The sequence below is a fragment of the Canis aureus genome, chromosome 2 (assembly GCF_053574225.1).
Source record: "Canis aureus isolate CA01 chromosome 2, VMU_Caureus_v.1.0, whole genome shotgun sequence".
NCBI classification, from domain to species: Eukaryota; Metazoa; Chordata; class Mammalia; order Carnivora; family Canidae; genus Canis; species Canis aureus.
Genome location: NC_135612.1, coordinates 54,534,543 through 54,558,483, shown reverse-complemented (window position 1 = coordinate 54,558,483; position 23,941 = coordinate 54,534,543). Strand labels below are relative to the sequence as shown.

The window sequence follows — 23,941 nt, the reverse complement described above, 5'->3', positions numbered from 1 at the left end:
TTTTGGGAGTGGTTTTAAAAATAATCATCGGAGTTCTAAATTTAACAAGTGAAAGATCTTAATTTAAGTTTGGTCTGTAGTTTTCTTGTGATATCTTTGTGTCTAGTTTTGGTATCAGGGTAATACTGGTCTCACAGAATGAACCAGGAAGTGTTACTTCCTCTTCTAGGTTTAAGAAGAGTTTCTAAAGGACTCATGTCGATTTGTCTTTAAACATTTGCTAGAAGTCACCAGTGAAGCCATATGGTCCTGTTTTTTGGGTTTTCTTTTGTTTTTTGCAGAATGCATGTTTGATTATTAATTCCATGTCTTTATTTGTTATAAGTTTATTCAGATTTTCTTCAAGTATTCTTTATTCCTCCTCCCTTTCTTGTTGCCTTCTGGGAATTCCATTATGCCTATATTGGTATTATTAATGGTGCCCACAGGTTTCTGAGGCTTGGTTCATTTTTCCTCATTCTTTTTTCATACTGGATTTTTTTTTTTAAGATTTTATTTATTTATTCATGAGAGACACACAGAGAGAGAGAGAGAGAGGCAGAGACCTAGGCAGAGGGTGAACCAGGCTCCATGCAGGGAGCCCGATGTGGGACTCGATCCCAGGACTTCAGGACCATGCCCTGGGCTGAGGGCAGGCGCTAAACCGCTGAACCACCCAGGGATCCCCTTCATACTGGATATTGTGCCTCAGACTGTATAATTTAAATTGAACTATCTTCAAGTTTGCTGGTTCTTTTCTTTTGCATGCTTAAATCTGCTGTGTCCCTCTAGTGAATTTTTCATTTCAGTTATTATACTTTTCAAGTCCAGAATTTCATTTGGCTCTTTTTAAAAAAAATAATTTGTCTCTTGATATTCTCAGGTCAAGTATCCTCCTTATACTTTAAGTTCTTCAGACATAGTTTTCTTGAATTCTTTGAACATATTTAAAATAGCTATTTTGTCTTTGTTTCCTTTTTTTCCTATTTGAATCATGCTTTCTTGTTTCCTTTTTTTTTCCTATTTTGATAGTTTTATAGAATTTTCTTTTTTTCTTTTTTATTCCTTTAAAAATTTTAATTCCAGTATAATTTAACAGAGTGCTACATTAGTTTCAGGTGTACAAGGTAGCGATTCAACAATTTTGTACATTAGTCCTCATCATGATAAGTGATCTTTAATTCCCGTTACCTATTTTCCCCATCCCATAGTCACCTCCCTTCTAGTAACCATCAGTTTGTTCTCCATAATTAAGAGTGTGTTTTTTGGTTTGTGTCTCTTTTTCCCTTTACTCATTTGCTTTGTTTCTTAAATTCGACATATGAGTGAAATCATATGATATATGTCTCTGACTAGCTTATTTTGCTTAGCATTATACTCTCTAGCTTCATCCATATTGTTGCAAATGGCAAGATTTCATTCTTTTATATGGCTGAATAGTATTTCATTATGTATATATACACCATATCTTCCTTATCCATTCATCTGTTAATGGACACTTGGGCTGCTTCCATAATTTGGCTATTATAAATAATGCTGCAATAAACATAAAGGTGCATATATCTTTTCAAATTAGTATTTTGTATTCTTTGGGTATATTCCTAATATGAAATTACTGGATCATATGGTAGTTCTATTTTAAAATTTTCCTCCTTCAGGGGATCCCTGGGTGGCTCAGCGGTTTAGCACCTGCCCTTTGGCCCAGGGCGTGATCCTGGAGTCCTGGGATCGAGTCCTGTGTCGGGCTCCCGGCATGGAACTTGCTTCTCCCTCCTCCTGTGTCTCTGCCTCTCTCTCTCTCTCTCGCTCTCTCTATGTCTATCATAAATAAATTAAATAAATCTTTAAAAAATAATAATAAAATAAAATTTTCCCCCTTCAAACAAATGATCTCACATATTTGTTACTGAATCAACCTACTCATGCAGAAGCATAGTAACAGGCACCATTTTCCCAATAAAACACGTCTATTGTTCAGGTAGTAGTGATGGTCACAGAGTGATAGGATACAAACATGTGACCTTCAGGCAGCATAACTATGTGTGCCATCTCATGTGCGATCCCTTATAGACCCAGCGTGGTTCTTTTCCAGTCTCTTGGAGTTGTGCCTGCTTTTATTACCAATTTTCATGCATATCCACTGGGTAATGTAACAATTCTTTTGCTGCTTGGCCAGGAGTCGCTTGATCCTGAAACTCTTGTGGGAACACATGGCGAGGAATGGTCAACTGCACATACCATGATGGGGGAGAAAAGGAGTTATTTTTAATATTTTGAGGGACCTATATACAGTGTTCTGCAGTAGCTGTACCAGTTTGCATTCCCATCAACAGTGCATCAGTGTTCCTTTTTCTTCACATCCTTGCCAACACTTGTTTCTTGTGGTTTTGATTTTTAGCCATTTGGACAGGTGAGAGTTGATATCTCATTGTGGTTTTGATTTGCATTTCCCTGATGGTTAGTGATGTTGTCATCTTTTCTTGTGTCTGTTAGCCATCTGCATGTTTTTGGAGAAATGTCTCTTCATGTTTTCTGCCCATTTTTAATTGGATTATTTGGTTTTTGGGTATTGAAATGTACAAGTTCTTGATATATTTTGGTTACTAATCCCTTATCAGAAATGTCATCTGCAAATATTTTCTCCTATTCAGTAGGATGTCTTTTAGTTTTGTTGATTGTTTCCTTTGCTTTGCTGACGCTTTTTATTTTTATGTAGTCCTTATAGTTTATTTTTACTTTGGTTTCCCTTGCCTCAGGAGACATATCTAGAAAAATGTTGCTATGATCAATATCAGAGAAATTACTACCTGGGCTCTCTTTTAAGATTTTGTGTTTTTAGGCCTCACGTTTAGGTCTGTAATCCATTTTGAGTTTATTTTTGTGCATGGTGTAAGAAAGCTGTCCAGTTTCATTCTTTTGCATGTAGCTGACCAATTTTCCCAACACCATTTGTTGAAGAGACTTTTTCCATTGCATATTCTTCTCTCTCTTGTTGAAGATTGTGTAATCACCAGTTTATTTCTGGGCCGTTTTGTTCCATTGATCTATGTGTCTGTTTCTGTGCCAGTACCATGCTCTTTTGATTTCAGTAGCTTTGTAGTATAACTTGAAGTTTGGGGTTGTGATATCTTTAGTTTTGTTTTTCTTTTTCAAGATTGCTTTGGCTATTCTAGGTTTTGTGGTTCCATACAGATTTTAGGATTGTATTAGTTTTGTGAAAAAATGCTTTTGGCATTTTGATGGAGATTGCATTAAATCTATAGGTTGCTTTGGGTAGTGTGGATATTTTAACAGTATTTCTTTCTCCTAATCCATGAGCATGGAATGTCTTTCCATTTGTTTGTGTCATCTTCAATTTCTTTCATCAGTGTTTTTTAGTTTTCAGAATTCAGGTCTTTTACCTCCTTGGTTAAGTTTATTCCTGTGGTTTTTATTATTTGGGGGGCAATTGTAAATAGGATTGTTTTCTTGAGTTCTCTTTCTGCTGCTTCATTATTAACTATAGAAATACAACAAATTTCTGTATGTTGATCTTGTATTCTACAACATTGCTGAATTCATTTATCAGTTCTAATAGTATTTTGGTGGAATCTTTATGGTTTTCTGTATATGATATCATGTCATCTGCAATAATGAAAGTTTTACTTCTTCCTTACCAATTTGCATGCCTTTTTATTTCTTGTCTGGTTGCTGTGGTTAGGACTTCTAGTACTATATTGAATAACAGTGGTGAGAGTGGACATTCTTTGTCTTGTTCCTGACCTTAGGAGAAAAGTTCTCAGTTTTTCACCATTGAGCATTATATTAGCTGAGGGTGTCTTACATATGGCCTTTATTATATTGAGGTGTATTTCCTCTAAACCTATATTGTTGAGGGTTTTTATCATGAATGGATGTGTACTTGGTCAAATCATTTTTTCTTATTTCTTCACATGTCTTATAATTTGTTGTTGAAAACTAGACATTTTAATAATAGGGCAACTCTGGAAGCCAGAGTCTACCCCCTTTTCAGGGTTATCTTTGTTACTGTTGTTTGTGACTTTCAGTTCTGTTAGGTCCTGTGTGGCCACTAAAGCCTCTGCTTGATTAGCTAGAGGTCAGTTAATGGTCAGGCAGAGTATTTTTATTTATTTATTTATTTATTTATTTATTTATTTATTTATTTATTTATTTATTTATTTTAATATTTTATTCATTTATTCATGAGAGACACAGAGAAGGGCGGGGAAGGCAGAGGGAGAAGCAGGCTCCATGCAGGGAGCCCGATGTGGGATTTGATCGCAGGACCCCAGGATCACGCCCAGGGCTGAAGGCAGATGCTCAACCGCTGAACCACCTGGGCATCCCTATTTATTCTTTATAAGATTTTATTTATTAATAATTAGAGAGTGGGAGCGGAGAGGGAGGACAAGCAAACTCTGGGCTGAGTGTGGACCCCGGCACAGGGCTTAATCCCATGACCCCAAGATCATGAGCTGGGCAGAAACAAAGAGTTGGACATTTAACCAGCTGAGCCCCCCAGGCATCTCAAGGCCGAGTATTTTTAAGTGCTTAGAAGCAGTAAAGCTCCGGCCTTTGCTGAGTGGCAGTGTGCATGTTGGGACACACCGTTAACACTCAGCCAGGCAGTTTACAGTTTTGCCTTAGCCCTCGTTTCATGTTTGCCCAGAATCTCAAGGTCAGCCAGAGGTGAGCCCTTACAGTCTTGCCAGATCTTTTTTGAGCATGTGCACAGTGCACGTGTGGATTATGGCCTCCTGGATTCCCATCTCAGGAATATGTCAGAGGCTTTTGAAGCTCTCCATGGACAGCTCATTCTTAAACTTTTTCTTTTTAAGCTTTTTAGTTGACCTATTATTTGCTTAAATTTTTATCTGCTACTATAGACATCTGTGGTATTAAACAAGTGCCTCCTATTGTTTTTGGTAAATTGCCCTGGAGAAAAGGCTATTTGCACTGGGCAAGTTCTTTTTTTTTTTTTTTTCCCCTGCCCCCCCCACACTGGGCAAGTTCTAAGTCAGCTCTGAAGATAGCCTTCAGAGGCCGTGCTGTGGCCTTCTAGGGATCTACCTAATAAGTCAGCTCATGATAGTTCTCTGGGAATAGATGGGGCTCTGAAGGAGAAGCATGTGTGAGGATAGGGGGGGTGGGTGGGTGTGGTTGTGGGTGGTGAGGGGAGACATAGGAGTGGGGCCATTTAAAGTGCCACAAAGTGCTCGCTTCGGCAGCACATATACTAAAATTGGAACGATACAGAGAAGATTCGCATGGCCCCTGCGCAAGGATGACACGCAAATTCGTGAAGCGTTCCATATTTTTTAAAAAAAGAAAAAAAAAAAATAAAGTGCCACGAAGCTCACAGTTGTTACTGCGATTCAACAGCTTTTCTTGGATAAACTTTCTTCTTGCTGCAAGCCTTCGGTTAATTGCTGTAGTTTTGGAAAAGTTGATGATTTTTGCTAGGGTTTGGTTGCTTTTAGGTAGGAGAGGATTTTCAGAGGTCCTTACTCTACTTTCATTGATAGTCACTTCTCTCTTCATTTAAGTTTAGTGTTTTTGGAATTCTTGCTAAAAGTAGATTACTACTCATTGGGTAGTAATAGCTGAATGCCAAGACATGGATATCAGGGATTCTCAAGGAACCCATTTTATAATTGTAATTATGGACTCTGTTCAGAATCTCTGTTCTGCTCCCATACCCTATAGTATGCATATACACAGACATACTATACTAGTATGCTTGTAGCTAAAAATAAGCTGATATGCACTGGTGCAACTATAACAGTTATTGGAATATTGAAATACTTTTGTTTGGTACACTGCTGCTGTCCCAACCCAGCCACATGTGTACCACACCCAATTTTTGCTCTTTCCCTGAACTTTCACTGTGCAGTAACTAAAGGATTAATATACCTAATCTAGCAAGCCATAGAACTCTGCTCCATTCTGATTATTCAGTGCTTATGTTGTATAGTTGATGCATATGTTATATAGATTCAGATTCATGTATGTGTGTGTTTACATATGTATATAGTATGTTGGCATAGTTTATATATGTTTGTAGTTTATAGTATATGGCATGGTATGCATGTTTGATATACAATATTACATGTATTACATATATGTATACACAATATTCTGCAACATAGATTTTGTTTATCATCACACATGCAAATCATGCTACATATAACAGGAGAGACTTCTAAGGAAGTTTTAAGGAGTAAGAAGTACCCTTTAGAGGTGTGCGAGTTTGGCCTTTACACATATACACATACGTATATAATAGCCATTCTTTTGCCCCTTCTCCCTTTCTTTTCCCTGTATTTTGTGGCTTCTCTACCTTTTTTACCTGTAGTCATTGCCCACTTTTTTGGATTCTTATTTCTGGTTTCTCTCTCTTTATGTCTTCTGAAATGGAGCCAGTGTGCTAAGCTTTAGTGTTGTTAGGAGGCAGTATTTCAGAGTATTTTATTTAGCATTTTCACTTTAAATCTTTTTTATCTCAGTATTTCTTCACAATGTCTAGCCCAGAGTTTTAACTCTCTGCTCAATGATTTGTATTAACCTTGGGTGATCTCTTTAGAGTGTGCAGGAGGATCTGGGGCTTTTGTCGTCTTATTGGATCTGATTGGAGCTGAGAGAACTTGTTCTTTCCTTATACTGGAATGAAGTGATGTGTGTCGTCTTTCCTCCTGCCTGGTGAGAGGTATTGCTATATCATTTTTCCCTGACACACTTGAGACACCCATCTATTCTCTTTCTCTTGCCTTCCATACTGTAGCTCTGTTACCTGTTTCTTAGAGGTGTATGCATGGAAGTTTTTATTTTAATTGCTTTGCTTTAGTTTGCCTGGGGCAGAGAAGGCACAACTCTGAATGGTCAGAATTCTTGGTAAGCTGTGCCTTTCTCTGAATGCAAGGAGTATTGTGCCAAACCTCCCAGCTCTGTGTATGGCAGATTCTGCTCAGAGTTATCTGATGTGTGGTCAACTTAAAAGTGAACCCATAAGAGTGTAGTTCTGTGGAAATATTTCTGTTATATTTGAGAGGGTTTTGAGGCTACCTTCTGTTGAAGACTGCACCTCCTCCAGCACTCTAGCATATGATTTCTCAGTTCAAGTTATCACAAACCTGTAGCTGACTCATCGCACTGTGTCACATTGAAACTATTGCATTGCATTTCCAGTATTTAGTCATGTGATTTTAGGGGGGTTGTGTGTGGCCATTTTCTGTTTTCATTAATAGAAAGTGACTAGTGGTAGGAACATACTAACTTCTGCAGCTCTTAGGTGATTTGTTCTTGCATTCTATTTGTCTGTACTCCTCTTTCCCAACAGTCAGTTTCTTAAAATTGGGACAGTGCTTCTTAGGATTCTAAGCCCAGCACTTACCATAATTTACTTAAATGATCTTCCTTCCTTCCTTCCTTCCTTCCTTCCTTCCTTCCTTCCTCCCTCCCTCCCTCCCTCCCTCCCTCCCTCCCTCCCTCCCTCCCTCCCTCCCTTCCTTCCTTCCTTCCTTCCTTCCCTCTCTCTCTTTCTTTCTTCTTTCTTTTTTTTTTTCTTTTTAAAGATTTTATTTATTTATTCATGAGAGAGAGAGAGAAAGGCAGCGACATAGGCAGAGGGAGAAGCAGGCTCCATGCAGGGAGCCCGACATGGGACTCCATCTGGGGTCTCCAGGATTAGGCCCTGGGTTGCAGGTGGCACTAAACCGCTGAGCCACCTGGGCTGCCCCTTAAATGATCTTTTTCTCTAAACCTCTGCATTTGAAAGGAATAAATCAGTGCTTTCAATGTTTGTTGCCTGCTGTTGGCCTTATCCTGTCACCAATTTGCTTTATAAATTGCAGGAATTTGAGACTGTTTGGCGCTGCTGAGTAAAACACTGTGTCTCCCTCCACTATAATGTGGGAAGATAGTGAAGCCTTCTCTGAGCTTTAGTGACTTTGGCTGTTGGGCCCCATGAGGGCAGTGAAAGGTCCACTTTGCTTTGAAGCCCAGACCCTGCTTCATCTGGCATCGTAGTTATGGTTCCTGCCCACAGTTATCTCATTGGTGCCTTGGCAGATTATATTTTCACCAAGCAGTCCAAATGGACTTGTGATCTGCCATTTACCCCATTTGCTATTAGCTCAAGCCTGAGAAGCAGTTAATTTTGTTGGATCTGCCAGGATCATCTCCAAAATGACTCTGAGCCTGGTCACTTCAAACCTGAGGTGCTTCCCTTCCTGTGGAGAAGGCTGCTATGTTAATCTACTGGATGAGTGCTTTCTATACAGACTTGGAAATATTAGCAAACAGGACCCTGTTGGAGATAGTTGAAACTTCTTTTTTTTTTTTAAGATTTTATTTATCCATGAGACACACACACACAGAGGCAGAGACACAGGCAGAGGGAGAAGCAGGCTCCATGCAGGGAGCCCGACATGAGACTCTATCTAGGGTCTCCAGGATCATGCCCTGGGCTGAAGGTGGTGCTAAACCCCTAAGCCACCCAGGCTGCCCGATAGTTGAAACTTCTATAACCTCAGTACGACCATTGAAATCTAAGTTGGTATCAGAAGTTTCCATTTCTGATTCTCATGCTGAGATTAGGAGTATTGATTGTGCTGCCTGTACCCGCGCAGCAGTGAGTACCCAGGGCAAACCCTTGAGCTACTTACCCAAATCAGAGAATGGTAGGTAGTCTTGAAAACTGGAAGATATTAGAGAAGGATATTTCTGCCAATCTAGTTCTGTTTAAAATGCCTCCCAGAGCAAATGATTGCCAATAAGCTACTTATAAAACAAAACAAAAACAAAAAAACGTTGGGGGCCCCTGTGTGGTTCAGTCAGTTAAGCACAGACTCGATTTTGGATCAGGTCATGATCTCAGGGTCATGAGATTGAGCCCTGTATCAGGCTCCATGCTGAGTGAGGAGCCTGCCTAAGATGTTCCCTCTCCCTTTGCACCTCCCTACCATCCAGCTCGTGCACTTTGTCTCAAAAAAAAAAGTCAAAGACATTTAGAAAGAGGGAAACTAAGCACCACTTCTATTTCATTTGTGTGTCTCCAATATTCAAGTCAGACTGCACTATGGCCCTGTGAGGCTTTTGTTGTCCATGCTGAGGAAACTAATCACCGTTAATTATATTTTTGTGTGGATTATGTGTTTTTAAGTTTCCAACAACTGATTTAACATTCACGTTTTAGAATTTAAACTGAGGATATGGAGCATTGCCTGTAATGACACCTGGCTTTACCTCTGATAAAGTCTGATGGTCTAAAAAACAGTAATCATAGAGAATATTAACTTCCTTTCAGTTTTGTTGGCAAAGAGGGCTTTCTACAAAATACTACATATTCATATTCATAGCATGGCCCTAGTCACATTAATGCAGTCCTTAGGCCCCTTCCCTTTTTGGTCCTTTTGCTACTGCTAGTTGCTCTTGACCTCCTGAACCACTTGCCTCCGTCTTCATGTGCCCCTCACCTGCATCTGAGGCATGTCTCCTTGCATCTTTTACCAGTTTTTTGATGCCCAGCCTCTTCCTGTTGACTATTTGATGTGTCCTGTGTTTTTGAAACTTATTCTACATCTGAGTGGGCCTCAGAAGCCACCTTGATCACTTGTACATGATTGTAATGTTGTTTTGCTTTTTAATGGTGTGTAGGAAACACAGGACGAGTCAGCTGTGTTGTGGTTGGATGAAATTCAAGGTGGAATCTGGCAGTCCAACAAAGATACCCAGGAAGCACAGAAGTGTATGTATCACTTGCTTGTTTCTGTTTCTGTGGAGGGGGTGGGGGGGTTGGTGCCATGTTCCCCATCTCAGTATTGAGTTTGATAGAGGGATGGAGTGGGGGCAGGGGGGCGAACAGATTGTGAAGATGTGTGTGCTTTAGACACTTTCTGAACTATTCTGGTGATAATTCTCTTCTGAGACAGTTGCCCTAGGAATCTATGCCATTAATGAGGCAGTGGAGAGTGGTGATGTTGCCAAGACACTGAGTGCCCTTCGTTCTCCTGATGTCGGCTTATATGGAGTCATCCCTGAATGTGGTGAAACTTACCAGAGTGACCTTGCTGAAGCTAAGAAGAAAAAACTGGCAGCAGGTGAGTTATGGGGAAATATGTACCTGCGTTGAAAAGAAGAGCTTGAATCTATGAGGGGACAGCTGTAGGGAAAGATACTTTAGTGTAGAAGCACAGTATTTAGGCTTATTTTAAAGCCCCTAAGGAGATAATACCCCTATATATATATATATATATATGTATATATATATATATAATATTTTTTTTCTCACCTCCCCACCTCCTTGAGGGCAGCTGTGTTAAAAAAGGTCAATTTTCTGAAAAGACAAGAAGGATCCAAATATTTGACTCTTTATCTTTCATAGGGCGTCATTAATTCTGATTGCCTAAGTCTATAGATAGTTAAAAGTCATTTATCTGCAGAAAGAGGGGAATAGAGATAAAATTTTTCATCCTATTGCATGGCTTTTTTGTATTAACTGGAGAAGCTGAATGTTTGCAGATCTTTTAATCAGAATAGTTTTCTGACACACAAGGTCTTAGATGCAGGCTTTGGAAGGAACAAAGTCAAGGTTAGTTCCACAATTGGATTTCATGTTTCCTTTTTATAACAGAAATGAGTGAACTAAATGAGACATGACAAAGCCATGATTTTAGAGGGACTTAGGATGCCTCTTTACTCTTAGAGATGCAAGGAACAGGCTTTTGGAATGGTTCTATTTAAAGTGTTAACCCTGGCCAGAATAATCCTGCAGTGTTAGATATATGAGTGTGGGAAGTGTGGTCCTGGGTTTCTTTTATCTTTCCTTTATTTTCTGTCAGGAGATAATAACAGCAAGTGGGTGAAGCACTGGGTGAAAGGTGGATACTATTACTATCACAATCTGGAGACCCAGGAAGGAGGATGGGAGGAACCCTCGGACTTTGTGCAGAATTCAATGCAGCTTTCTCGGGAGGAGATCCAGGTAGGTCCCATTTTCTCATGAGAGCAGAGCTGAGAGAATGTGTTCTAGAGCGAATATTAGTGAAGAGGACAGGGGCTATGGTTAGAAGCCTTAGACTAAAATGAAGGCTATGTAATGAACTATGTGGACTAGCTTTTTTCCTAGTGTTTGGGGAATGACTAGGGCCTAAGTTAGTAAAGCATCAGAACTGTAAGATGAAGTCAGGTAAATTGTGTGCTCATTAAAGAAAACTTAGATCAGGAAAAAGGCAAAATGAAAAGTTGTTCTGACTCCTTGTTAAATACAGTTACTATTAATCTCTCTCATTTGCCTTTCCACTCTCTTCTTTTGACTGCTCCACAAATTCCAAACTGCTGTTTTTTAATTTTTTTGAAAGATTTTACTTATTTGAGAGAGAGAGAGCACGTGAGCACAAGCAGGAGGAGGGACAGAGGGGGAGGGAGAAGCAGGCTCTCTTGGAGCAGGAAGCTCAATGTGGGGCTTGATTCCAGGACCCTGGGATCATGACCTGAGCTGAAGGCAGATACTTCACCGACTGAGCCCACCCGGGCACCTGAAACTGCTGTTTTAGAATATAACTTGTACTTTTAAATAAGCATAGCATTTTTTTAATAGCTGCTTTGAAATAGCTTTTTCCCCCATCCTCCGTGTGTTTGCTTATGCTGTTTTTTCTTATTGGAGTTTGCTCACTCATTTGGCAGTTACTTAACACCTTGATTGTAACAGGCTATGGTCTAAGCTATGGATAACACATGTCCCTGCTGTCATGGGATGTTCATTCCCTGCCATCTATATCTGTCAGACTTCTATCCTTCTGGATACAAGCATCTCAAATGTTACATCCTCCATGTTTTGTTTTGTTTTGTTTTTAAGTTTATTTAAGTAATCTCTACACCCTTATGGGGCTCGAACTCAGGACCCTGAGATCAGGAGGCTCATGCTTCTCACACTGAGCCGGCCAGGCACCCCTTCTCAGTGAATCTTTTTAAAATTCTCTTTTCTTTCCCCTCCCAACTTCATTTGAAGCCCCCTCAAAACTTCATATTAATTCAGAATTTAACCAACTTGGATTTTTTTTTAAGATTTTATTTATTTATTCATGAGAGACACAGAGAGAGAAGCAGAGATATAGGCAGAGGGACAAGCAGGCTCCCTGAGGGGAGCCCGTTGCAGGACTTGATCCCAGGACCCTGGGATCAGGACCTGAGCCAAAGGCAGACACTCAATCACTGAGCTACCCAGGTGCCCCCTCTTGAGCACTCTTCACATTACTTAGTGCTGAGCTAATGCTCATTAAACTAGAATTGTCTAATGAACATTAAAAGAGAGGAAAAGGTTATTGAGGAGAAATTTTCAGTGAGGTCATATTTAGAAATGTTATTTTCATTTCATTTCATTTATTTATTTATTTTAAGTAATCTCTTAAAACTATGGGGCTCAAACTCATGGGGCTTAGGGCTCAAACTCATGACCTTGAAATCAAGAGTCAGGTAGGTGCTCTGTGGACTGAGCCAACCAGACACCCCAAGATGATACTAATAGGCACAAAGATTCCTAGAGAGAGGACAGTAAAGGCCATCTGCTTCCCCAGATCCTGTGTAGAATAATTGTGATACCTACATATGTAAAAAGTGAAATAGTCCCATTATTTAGAGGGCCAGGTTTGTGTCCTATGCTTGAAGTTCTCCTCTTACCTTCCTGGCATTTCATCTTCTCTGCTAATGATTTCACCATGATGAAATTTAAGGAAAGCCCTCAGACTGGGTGAATGTTCAGTTTGATGTAACAATGTAGCAGAGTCTCTGGCTTCCTGTTGTTCACAGTGTTTTGATGAAAACAGCCCAGAACTGAGTCCTGCAGAGTGAGGTGACAGAGACAAATGCTCTAAAAAACAGTGACGTAGAGGAATGTCTAGGAAGCAGTTAATCTTGTTCTGGAGAAAGCACAGATAATATTTCAGCAGGTGTGGAAAAGAGAAAGGGACTGTGTGTGGGGAAAGGCCCAAAGGACTGGGGAAACATGGGCCATTTATGGGGAGACAAGCACTGCCAGTATGCAAAAAGAGGCTCAAGTTGAATTCAAGGGCTTAACGTGCCACAGTAAGCAAGCCTGGCCACCTCTTTAGCAGAGTGATTTTTAGCTTTTTTTTTTGAGTCACTCTTTTGTTTAGCTCATTAACCTCTACAGAGACACTCCTACTTAGTATTTTGCATATGGACCTATATAGAATTTAAAAAAGGGGAAGGGTGTTGCTTCATTTTGGTGCATGAACTAACCTCCCTAAAAAAAGAAAAATAGTGGCCATCAAATTGGATTCTCCCACTCCCCACTTCCTGTACTTTCAGTGAATCTGGATTTTCACTGAATCTGGATTTTCACTGAATCCTTCATCATTTTCTTTTCCAAAACTTATTGTTCATTTTGTCCCTGATTTCATTCTCATTTTTCTAGTTTATCATACAGCTTGTACTCCTCCTCCTCTCATAGTTCTGAAAATTCTTCTATGTCACCTGGATCTGTGCTTTTCTGAATTCAGAGTGGAGAGAAAGAGAGAGAGAGAGAGAGAGAGAGTGTGTGTGTGTGTGTGTGTGTGAGAGAGAGAGAGAGAGAGAATGTTCCCCAGGGATCTTGGTAAAGTGCAGATGGATTCTGTGGGTCTGAGATGAGGCCTGGGGATCTGCATTTCTGACCAGCCCTCCAGTGATGCTGATGCCATTGACCCAGGGGTATACTTTTAAGTAGTAGCCTGCATACATACATAGTCTTGTTGCCTTCATTGTAGGGGTTAAAAAAAAAAAAAAAAAAGACAAGTATTTTTAAAGCCTGTGGAACTTTCCTGATTTGGCCTTGCCTACAAACTTGTCACTGTTTCTTCTTGCTGAATGCCTTAAAAGTTAATCTGCCCCTCACTAATTCATTGCCCATTACCACTCACTTAGCTCACAGCAATACAGTTTCCTGTCCAGCCTTTACTTTAGTAAAACTTTTTTTTTTTTTTTTTTTTTTTTAAGATTTTATTTCAGACAGAAAGTGTGTGAGCAGGAGGTGGGCGGAGAGAGCAGCAGACTCCCCACTCATGATCCCCAGGATCATGACCTGAGCCAAAGGCAGGTGTTTAACTGAGCCATCCAGACACCCTGTAAAACTCTTACTTTAGAACTTCTTGATAGCCTTTTAATTGCCAGGTTCAGTTAGGAAATCTCCTCATATTTGACCTCTCACTGTGTTCTCTTCCTTAAACTTGCAACTCTTTGGCTTCCTTAATGTGATTCTCTTCTGGTTCTCCCACTTCCCTCTTCTCTTCCATCTTAATCTCCCTCGATGCCTGCCTTTGTTCCACTTGAACCACAACAGGATTCCATTGGCCTCCTTCTCCTTTGTTTGTTCTTCCTCAGGGGCCTCATTCAGGTCTGTGGTTCCAGCTCACTCCTTTGTGCTTGTGAACCCCAGATTTTGTACCTCCAGACTCCTCCTTCTAACCACCAGCTCTGCCTTTCTATTTGTCTAGAAGTCCAGCAGACACCTCAGACAGTCTCACAGAAAAACAGGCTGCGATAGTATATAAAGGTGTATTTTTTTCTCACATAAAATAATCCCGGAGTTGGGCAGTCCAGCAAAGGTGTGGTGGCTCCACCGTGGCATCTGTTCCCAGGGTCCATCTGTCTTTCTGCTCTGACATTCTTACCATGTGGTTTCCACTCTCAAGGTCACCTTGTCATCCAGAATGACAGCTTGGAGCTCCTTCCATCCAGTTACCAGGCAGAGTAGGAGGAAGCGAAGGAGAGCAAAGAAGGCATGAGGCCAGCTGTCTGTCTCTCTCTTAAGCAGCTTTCCCAAAGGTCTTCCCGAACTACTTCTGCTTACACTGCATGGGCCACTTACACCCCCAGCTTATGTAGTCTTTTAACTGTATGTGCTATTGGCCAGAAAAACCTATCAAGGCTCTGATACCAAGGAAAAGGGGGGGGGGGAGAATAACCAGATGTTCTTGCTGCCCCCACTCAGACCTGGGTCACCCCTTCCTTGGATTACAGTAACCACATTCTGATTCACCCGTTGACACCAACCTGCCAGCTCCTCTGATAACAGTGCTGCTTTTCTAAAAATAAGACTCCTGGCTGGATTCCTTTGTTGGAAATTTTGCCGGTTCTCCAGTGCCTGTGGTCACAGCCCACATGCTCTAGGCTACTTGTCAGGGCCATTTGCAATCCAGCCACTTCCCCCTGCTTCCTTCCTCCACTGTGAGCATTGTAGGGGCTTCTGGGACTTGGTACCCAGCCCTGTGTTGTACCTGCCACTCCGTCCTCTCGTCCGAATGCAGTTCTCGGCAGTCAGTGTTGGCCCTGAGAAATAGATTTGACATCTTCATTCCTACAGCCCCCTACTGTGGGACAGACTTGGAAAGCCCTGAGGGTCGGTGTGTGCGCTGTGGGTGAGATTGGTTAAAGTTGTGTCCATTCTCTGCTATGTATGTCTCCCAATATGACTGAATGCCTTTTCAGAGCTCCATCTCTGGGGTGACAGCTGCATACAACCGAGAACAGCTTTGGCTAGCCAATGAAGGCTTGATCACCAGGCTGCAGGCTTGCTGCCGTGGATACTTGGTTCGACAGGAATTCCGATCCAGGATGAACTTCCTGAAGAAACAAATCCCTGCCATCACCTGCATTCAGGTATCCAGAGCCCGTTCTGCAGGCAGCCAGTGGGATTCCAGAGCAGGGGTAGTAGGCAGACAGCTCTTAGAATCAAATGAGAGTGATTATTGCCCTCTGACTTCTTGGTCTCTCCTTTTTTTTGACAAGTGCATCCTCTTTATTACTGATACAATCACAATAATCAAAGTGTGCTAGATGGGGTAGTGGTGAGTTGTCCAGCCCAGAGGCAGTTCTTGGGTAATTTATAACACCATTCCTTTGTGTCAGATTTGAATATTGAGGGGAAACAGCTGTGGTTTGATTACAGTGACAGGGTAGTGGCATCACGGGAAAAATTTTGAGTTAGGAATTAAGGCCCCGCCCTGCCAGGGAGTGCTAAGCCTCCTCTTAAGTTGCTTCTTCATCTGTGCATGGGGATACTAACATTTATCGTCTTCACCTGATTTGCTGTAAGGAGCCAAGAAGAGAACTTGTGTGGGTGCCCTTAATAGGAATGAAGGGCTATGGCAATATTAGGGAAGTGGGAGGTAGCCATGTGCCCTCCAGTACAGCCCGTGCCCTCATTCCCCTGTCACTGCTGGGCATAGTCCTTTGGAAGTTTCATCATGAATTGCTCTTGGGTAATCGATGAAGATGAGATTTTTTTACTTCCTCTGATCCTTGGGAAGTAATATATCAACTATAACTTTTGATGATTTCAGTCACAATGGAGAGGTTACAAGCAGAAGAAGGCATATCAGGACCGCTTAGCTTACCTGCGTGCCCACAAAGATGAAGTTGTAAAGGTATAGTAGTCCCACAGTGTTTCTCAGTGTGGAGTTTTGAGTGCACTAGGTCTTGAGAAGAAGGACTGTCCTAATGTTCAGGCTCTGTCTTCCACAGATTCAGTCCCTGACTAGGATGCACCAAGCTAGAAAGCGCTATAGAGATCGCCTGCAGTATTTCCGAGACCATGTAAGTACCCTTGGGTATAAGGACCAGTAGAATTCGTTTTGCTGTATTTTTGATGAACAAACAAAGGAATTTCTTCTTCTTTGTTGCTTAGATAAATGACATTATCAAAATCCAGGCTTTTATTCGGGCAAACAAAGCTCGTGATGACTACAAGACTCTCAGTGAGTAACTGTGCTCGGCAGACAGGAGTTGAGGCCGTGGTTGAGAGCCATCAGGTTCTGGGTATTCTCCACGGATCTCTTTTCTGGTCCTGAAGGCAAGGCTTGGGGGCTAGGGTGCTGCTCGTGACGTAAGTCTCTCCATTAACCCGTGGCTACATGTCTTGCTGCTTGCTGTATTAACCTGTGGCATGACCAAAAAGACTGCACTTGCTGGTTGTCTTTGCATATCTCAAAAATAAACATCTTATGTGTGTATAAAGTTATTATTTCAAGACAATGCTGACATTTCCCCAAGACTTAGAACTTTTTCTGGTAATTCCATTACCCATCTCACACGTTCTTTCTTTCTGTTAGTCAATGCCGAGGACCCTCCTATGATTGTGGTCCGAAAATTTGTCCACCTGCTTGACCAAAGTGACCAAGATTTTCAGGAGGAGCTTGATCTGATGAAGATGAGAGAAGAGGTCATTACCCTCATTCGTTCTAACCAGCAGCTGGAGAATGACCTCAATCTCATGGATATCAAAATTGGACTGCTCGTGAAAAATAAAATCACACTGCAGGTATGGTCCAGCGCCAGCAGAGGCCTCGGGGCCCTTCGTCCTACTCAGTACCCCCTGCCTCACCTATTCTGACTTGCAGGGAGGGTGGAGGCTGGCTTTCTTCTTGGCTAATGCCACATATCCTTTAAAAATTACGTAGGAAACTAAATAACTCAGTAGTGAAATTTTAAATAGAGAAAAGGATTTAATTAAAGGATTAAAGGATTTAATCATAAACACTATTTTTAATGGCAGCACCCATCAGACATTTAGGTTGTTTTTCAAGTTTTTATTACAAATAACATTGCAGTTAATGTCTCAGTGAATATGTAGCTTTTATGGTATTTAAGACTGTATTTTTATTATAGATTCCCAGAAGCTGGTTTCCTGAGTACTTGGATGTTTTTATGGTGCAAGTTCTTAATAGGGAGGTGGAAGTAAGAGATTTGATTGGTGTGCTGAAGATAGGGTACAGTGTAGTGATTCTAAAATAGTTAATGGGATCTGCCAGTGCAGCAGATGTATTTTTTTTTTTTTTTTTTTTTTTTTTGGTGCTAAATGACCTTTCCTACAGTATCCAGTTTCATCTTTCAAAGCTTTTTGATTTATGTGTATGCTTTCGTTTCCAGGATGTGGTTTCCCACAGTAAAAAACTTACCAAGAAAAATAAGGAACAGTTGTCTGATATGATGATGCTGAATAAGCAGAAGGGAGGTCTCAAGGCATTGAGCAAGGAGAAGAGAGAAAAACTGGAAGCTTATCAACACCTGTTTTATTTATTGCAGGTGAGTGGCTGGAGTTGATCTTGTAAGATTTAGCTTATTTCCCACAAGGAAGCCTTTCCCATACATCTCTATTTCTGGCTTCCACTAAGGGGTAAGGAAAGAGCTGTGTTATTTTTATTTATTACTAATGCACATTCTAATCCTTCAAGTTTAAAAGAACTTGAATATTTGTGCCAGCCTTTATATTACCTAGAAATTACTTATTCCTTGGTTTTATTTCAGACCAACCCCACCTATCTGGCGAAGCTGATTTTTCAGATGCCCCAGAATAAGTCCACCAAGTTCATGGACTCTGTAATCTTTACCCTATACAACTACGCATCCAACCAGCGAGAGGAGTACCTGCTCCTTCGGCTCTTTAAGACAGCACTCCAGGAGGAGATCAAGTATGAATGGGTTGCTGCTGGGCATGGGACCTGTCCCACCATCACTCACACTCACAGCTTGAGAGTCAGGCCTGCCCATACCACTGCCTGACCTCAGTTAACACCATGATCTATGTGAGATGCATACTTGAGAGAAGCTTCTAGTTTTTACATCACGAGTCTAATATGTTGCTGCTTCAGGGAGGTGGTAGATTAAGAGATTTACTAAAGTGATTTTAGGAAGATTCTATATTAAGATATGATTTTTAAAGAACTGATCCAAACATGAAGATTCCACATATTTATCTAATAAAGGACCATTCATGTTCCCATGATTGAGTCTGCAAACAACAGGAGGGTCCTGGATTCAGGTTTGTCAGGGAATGTTTCTAGAGAAAGAGCACTCTTTCAGCTGTTTCTCTTTCTGGAGGATGGAGCCTTTCTTTAAGTAGAAACTCTGTCTTTACATTAATAGATTCTGTGATTATGGGATCCCTGGGTGGCGCAGTGGTTTGGCGCCTGCCTTTGGCCTAGGGCGCGATCCTGGAGACCCGGGATTGAATCCCATGTCGGGCTCCCGGTGCATGGAGCCTGCTTCTCCCTCTGCCTGTGTCTCTGCCTCTCTCTCTCTCTCTCTGTGACTATCATAAATAAATTAAAAAAAAAAAAAAAGATTCTGTGATTAGTTTAAATTAAGTTTGTATCTGATGTTTTATAGGTCAAAAGTTGATCAAGTTCAAGAGATCGTGACAGGAAATCCTACAGTTATTAAGATGGTTGTGAGTTTCAACCGAGGTGCCCGGGGCCAGAATGCCCTTAGACAGATCCTGGCCCCTGTCGTGAAGGAGATTATGGATGACAAGTCTCTCAACATCAAAACTGACCCTGTGGATATATACAAATCTTGGGTCAATCAGATGGAGTCTCAGACGGGAGAAGCAAGGTATGGTAACAACTGCAACATCTTTTCCTTTCCTATTTTCATGATTTTCTTTTTTAAGCAGTTAACCTTTGATTTGTAATGTTCAAATAGCTTTTCCTTAGAAACCTCTTCTTTAAATTTTTGACCTGGTAATTGATCCATATACTCAGCAAATTACTTATTGAGTGCTTATTGTGTTCCAGGCACTGTGTTAGATATATACATATAGTAATACAGTAATGAACAAAACAGGCTCTCTGCCCCCTGTTCATAGTTTATTGCATGGGAGAGACAGGTGCATAAAAATGAAATTACAAATTAACAATTTTACCAAGCCTTGCCTGGGGAACTATAATGGAAAATTGCAAGAGGGAGCCAGCTCAGGCAGAGTGGGTAGGGAAAGCCTCTCTGAGAAGGTGAAATTTCATTTAGCTGAAACCTAAAGATTAAGATGGGGCCAGACTTGCTGAGAGCTTGGAGCAGAGTATTCATGCCCGAAGGTGGAAGGAGCTTGGGAGTCCAGGACCTAAAGGGACACTGACATCACTGAAGATGCAGTTGGATGGGAAGACTTCTGTGTGTGAGATCACCGTGTTTCATTAAAGAGCTGCGGGGACTCTGGGGGTAGCTCAGTGGTTGAGCATCTGCCTTTGGCTCAGGGTGTGATCCCGGAGTCCCGAGATCGAGTCCCACATTAGGCTCCCTATAGGAGCCTGCTTATCCCTCTGCCTATGTCTCTGCCTCTCTCTCTCTCTGTCTCTCATGAATAAATAAATAAAACCTTTTTTTAAAAAAGAAAGAGCTGGAGGGATCCCTGGGTGGCTCAGCAGTTTGGCGCCTGCCTTTTGCCCAGGGCGTGATCCTGGAGTCCCGGGATCGGGTCCTGCATCAGGCTCCCTGTGTGGAGCCTGCTTCTCCCTCTGCCTGTGTCTCTGCCTCTGTGTGGGTCAAATCAATCAATCAATCAATCTTTAAAAGAAAAAAAAAAATAATAAAGATCTGGGGATGGTGTGGGGCTGCCCTTGAATCCTGGGGGAGGGTTGGGCCAGGATGGGAGTTGAACCACCAACATTAACATATCTAAAGAAAGGTGTGTCAGTCTGATGTGCATAATGCTGGGAAAATAAAGGTCAGAGAGCCAGCATGTTTCTGGTTTTATCCAGCTTGAGTGAGGACAAGAGAGGGTTGAGCAGCTTGGTCAAGGGTGGTTTCTCCCGGTTGTTGTAGAGAGTTAGGTCTTGCGTGAAGTTTTCTGGAGCTGAGGAGTGGCTCTCCGTACTGTTGCTACTCAAAGTGTGCTCTGAACCAGTAAGTGAAAAATCCACTGTGTCTCTCAGCACATTGCTTAGTTCAGCTGGTTTTTTTCATAGCCAGATTTACTAGGGAAGGACCTAGTGTGTTGATTACATCTGGCTCAGGCCTCTTCCCATCCTGGACTGATCTATAGACTGGTACCAGCTCATACTTTGAATAGTGCTGCTCAGCATCATGCTCCTTTCCAGGTACCTGGCCCCCAGGCAAAGAGGAAGGTGCACTCTGGGTAGAGAACAGACATTCTACTGACTGAAAGGGCCTTAGCCCCTGTTGGGATCATCCAGCACCTGATCCATTTCTCAGTAATGTGTCAATCTGTTACCTGGAGGGCAGCCCTGGTGGCGCAGCAGTTTGGTGCCGCCTGCAGCCCGGGGTGTGATCCTGGAGACCCTGGATCCAGTCCCACGTCGGGCTCCCTGCATGGAGCCTGCTTCTCCCTCTGCCTGTGTCTCTGCTTCTTTCTCTCTCTCTCTCTCTCTCTCTCTCTCTCTCTCTCCCTCCCCCTGGGTCTCTCTGAATAAATAAATAAATAAAATCTTTTAAAAAAAAATCTGTTACCTGGAGGCAGATCATTGCTGATGTAGTGAAAAGTCCATTTTTGTTTTGCCTTGTACTCCTCAGGCTCAAATCTTGGAATGTGGCCAACAGATTCAGTACTCGCCTGGGAAGTTTTGCTGGCAACCCAGGCCATCCTTAGATGACAGGGCACTGACTGGCTCAAGGGTACTAAGATATCCTTCTCGCAGTCCATGAGTCCATTTTAGATCAAAGTTCTAGTAGACATTTCAGGGTTTTTTTTTTCTTCTGACTATCACAAACTGGTGTCTTACTTTGTTTTTCATAAAATGGAAATTGGTTTCAACACATTCTTGCTACTGATATCTGGAAGGTGCAGTGGGTGCCCATCCTTCCTGTAGGTATCATGGATCCTTGAGCTTAGACCACCAGATACAGAGCAGACTGAGCCTGGTTCCCTCTAGAGAATTTCACCTCTAAAATCTGAGGAATGTAACATTCTGCTTTGTTGAGTATGTGTATTACCTTTCTCATTACTACTTTTTTTTAAAATTTTAAAAAATATTTTATTTATTCATGAGAGACACAGAGAGAGAGAGAGAGAGAGGCAGAGACACAGGCAGAGGGAGAAGCAGGCTCCCTGCTGGGAGCCCAATGCAGGACTCGATCCCAGTACCGTGGGATCACGCCCTGGGCTGAATGAAAGCGGCGCTAAACTGCTGAGCCACCCGGGCTGCCCTCATTACTACTTTTTATAAAATGTCGTTTACACATAAAGTTACACAGTTTATTGATAGAAAAGAGGTATGGAACACAGCTTACAAATAATAAAATATATGATAATCTTATTTAACCAACAGAAATTGACTCTCTCCTTGTTCAGGAGACCAGAAATCTGAAATCAGTACCAGTGGGCTGAGAGCACCATGTCAGCAGGGCTGAGCTCCCCAGGAGGCTCTAGGGCAAAATTCGTTCCTTGCCTCTTCACTCTCTGGGGGCTGTTGGCATCCTTGGCTTGTGGCCCGATCACTGTAATCCGTTGCTGTGGTCACATTGCTGCCTCTCCTGGGTATGCCAAGTCTCCCCCTGCCTCTGTCTTGATGGGACCCAGACCACCCAGCTTATCTAGGATCATCCTTACTACTTTTTGACCTCATTGACGGTTCTGGAACCTTGGCCCCTGCATTTCATTTTTGTCTTTCAGTCCCTCCTATCTTCCCCAATTAAGCCTAGCATGCCTGCTGTTTTCCTGCCTGTTTCTTCAAGCTCCATACTCTCTCCCTGAGGGATCTTAATAGCTCTTCAGGCTTCAGTTCCTCTATGTATCTGTCACTTCCCTCACCAGTACCCAGAGGGTCACCAATTCCCACTGACTGTGTCCCCATAGCATCTCAGACCTGTCCCCTTGGTCCCCACTGCTGCATCCTTGTTTGTGCCCTCATCATGTCTTGATCAGGCTGTGGCACTGACCCATCTCTTCATCTGTGACTATCCATCTTTCATTCATTCTTCATGGGGGACCAGAGAAATCTTCCTCAAATTCAGGTCTGCTACCTGTTAGTAGCTCTCCCTGGCTTCTAGGAGAATGCAGACCTTAGTGTTATATACAGGGCTCTCCACAAGCTGGCCCCTCTTTACTCGACCACCTTGTTTCTCCTTCTCTTCCATTGTTTTGCTTTTGATATTCCTTCCTGGAAGACAGTTTTTTTCCCCCTTTATCCTGAATTCAGGTGTCCTTTCCTTAAGTTTTCCTCAATTCCTCCCATCTGTGTGGCAGCCCCTTGTCTGTGAATCTGTGTCACAATATGTTTACTGGTATCTGTGTGTCTCTCCCACCAGATTGTGAGAGACTCAGGAGCTATCATGTCTTATGTACCTTTTATCCCAAGGGCCTATCATAGTGCCTGGCACATCGTGATAGGCACCCAGTTCACAGCTGAAAACCAGAGCTCAGCATCTGGCGCTACCATTTAGCAGCTCTGTGAGCAACGAACAACTTACCTTATCTCTCTGGGTCTGTTTCTGAAAGACACAGTCCTGCCTCAGGCTGCTCCTGGCTGTTAACTAACACAGTTGGGGATGATTTTTACTTTCCCAGCAAACTACCCTATGATGTGACCCCTGAGCAGGCTCTGGCTCATGAAGAGGTCAAGACACGTCTAGACAACTCCATCAGGAACATGCGGGCAGTGACAGACAAGTTCCTCTCAGCCATCATCAGCTCTGTGGACAAAATCCCGTGAGTGCCATGGGTTGTGACCCCAGATAGAGCCCAGTATGACTCCCCCCGCCCCCATCCAGTATGATGCCTCCAGTATGACTGTCCCCTCGGTACGATCCCCCTCAGTATGACTCCCCCACCGGTATGATCCCCCTCAGTATGACTGCCCCCACACCTAGTATGACTGGCACCCCTGTTCCGGCCGCTCTCACGGCAGTCTGTCCATCCCACAGGTATGGGATGCGCTTCATTGCCAAAGTGCTGAAGGACTCATTACATGAGAAGTTCCCTGATGCTGGTGAGGATGAGCTGCTAAAGGTAAGAATCTGGACATTGGCACGTCCTTGTCCTTCCAGTAGCCCTTTGAGGAAAAAGTTAGAAAACAAGGCCCAACCTGAGAGCTTCAGCAAGTGTGCAAGCGCAGGTTCCAGCAGTAGTTTGCCATTGGCGGTGAGCTCTTGAAAATGATTGTAAATAGTAAATGATACCTCTCCTAGTCCCTGTGTAGTTCCCTTATTGTTTGGCACACAGACATCAAACAAGTAG

The 23,941-nt window shown here is 42.3% G+C and overlaps 1 protein-coding gene and 1 non-coding gene across 2 annotated transcripts in view; both read left to right on the top strand.

The window, feature by feature from the left end:
* IQGAP1 (IQ motif containing GTPase activating protein 1) overlaps positions 1-23,941 on the top strand; it is a 109,026-nt gene that overhangs the window by 67,394 nt on the left and 17,691 nt on the right. Inside the window, exons 16-28 of the mRNA XM_077873087.1 lie at positions 9,634-9,724; positions 9,909-10,076; positions 10,818-10,960; positions 15,463-15,633; positions 16,317-16,400; positions 16,498-16,569; positions 16,661-16,730; positions 17,085-17,293; positions 17,902-18,057; positions 18,280-18,443; positions 19,141-19,365; positions 23,273-23,413; positions 23,629-23,713. Of these exons, the coding sequence (XP_077729213.1) occupies positions 9,634-9,724; positions 9,909-10,076; positions 10,818-10,960; positions 15,463-15,633; positions 16,317-16,400; positions 16,498-16,569; positions 16,661-16,730; positions 17,085-17,293; positions 17,902-18,057; positions 18,280-18,443; positions 19,141-19,365; positions 23,273-23,413; positions 23,629-23,713 (1,779 nt within the window). The remainder of the gene's footprint in view (positions 1-9,633; positions 9,725-9,908; positions 10,077-10,817; positions 10,961-15,462; positions 15,634-16,316; positions 16,401-16,497; positions 16,570-16,660; positions 16,731-17,084; positions 17,294-17,901; positions 18,058-18,279; positions 18,444-19,140; positions 19,366-23,272; positions 23,414-23,628; positions 23,714-23,941) is intronic.
* On the top strand, positions 5,192-5,298 carry LOC144304186 (U6 spliceosomal RNA). Its single transcript, XR_013371139.1, has one exon. It is a non-coding gene; the product is annotated as a U6 spliceosomal RNA (small nuclear RNA).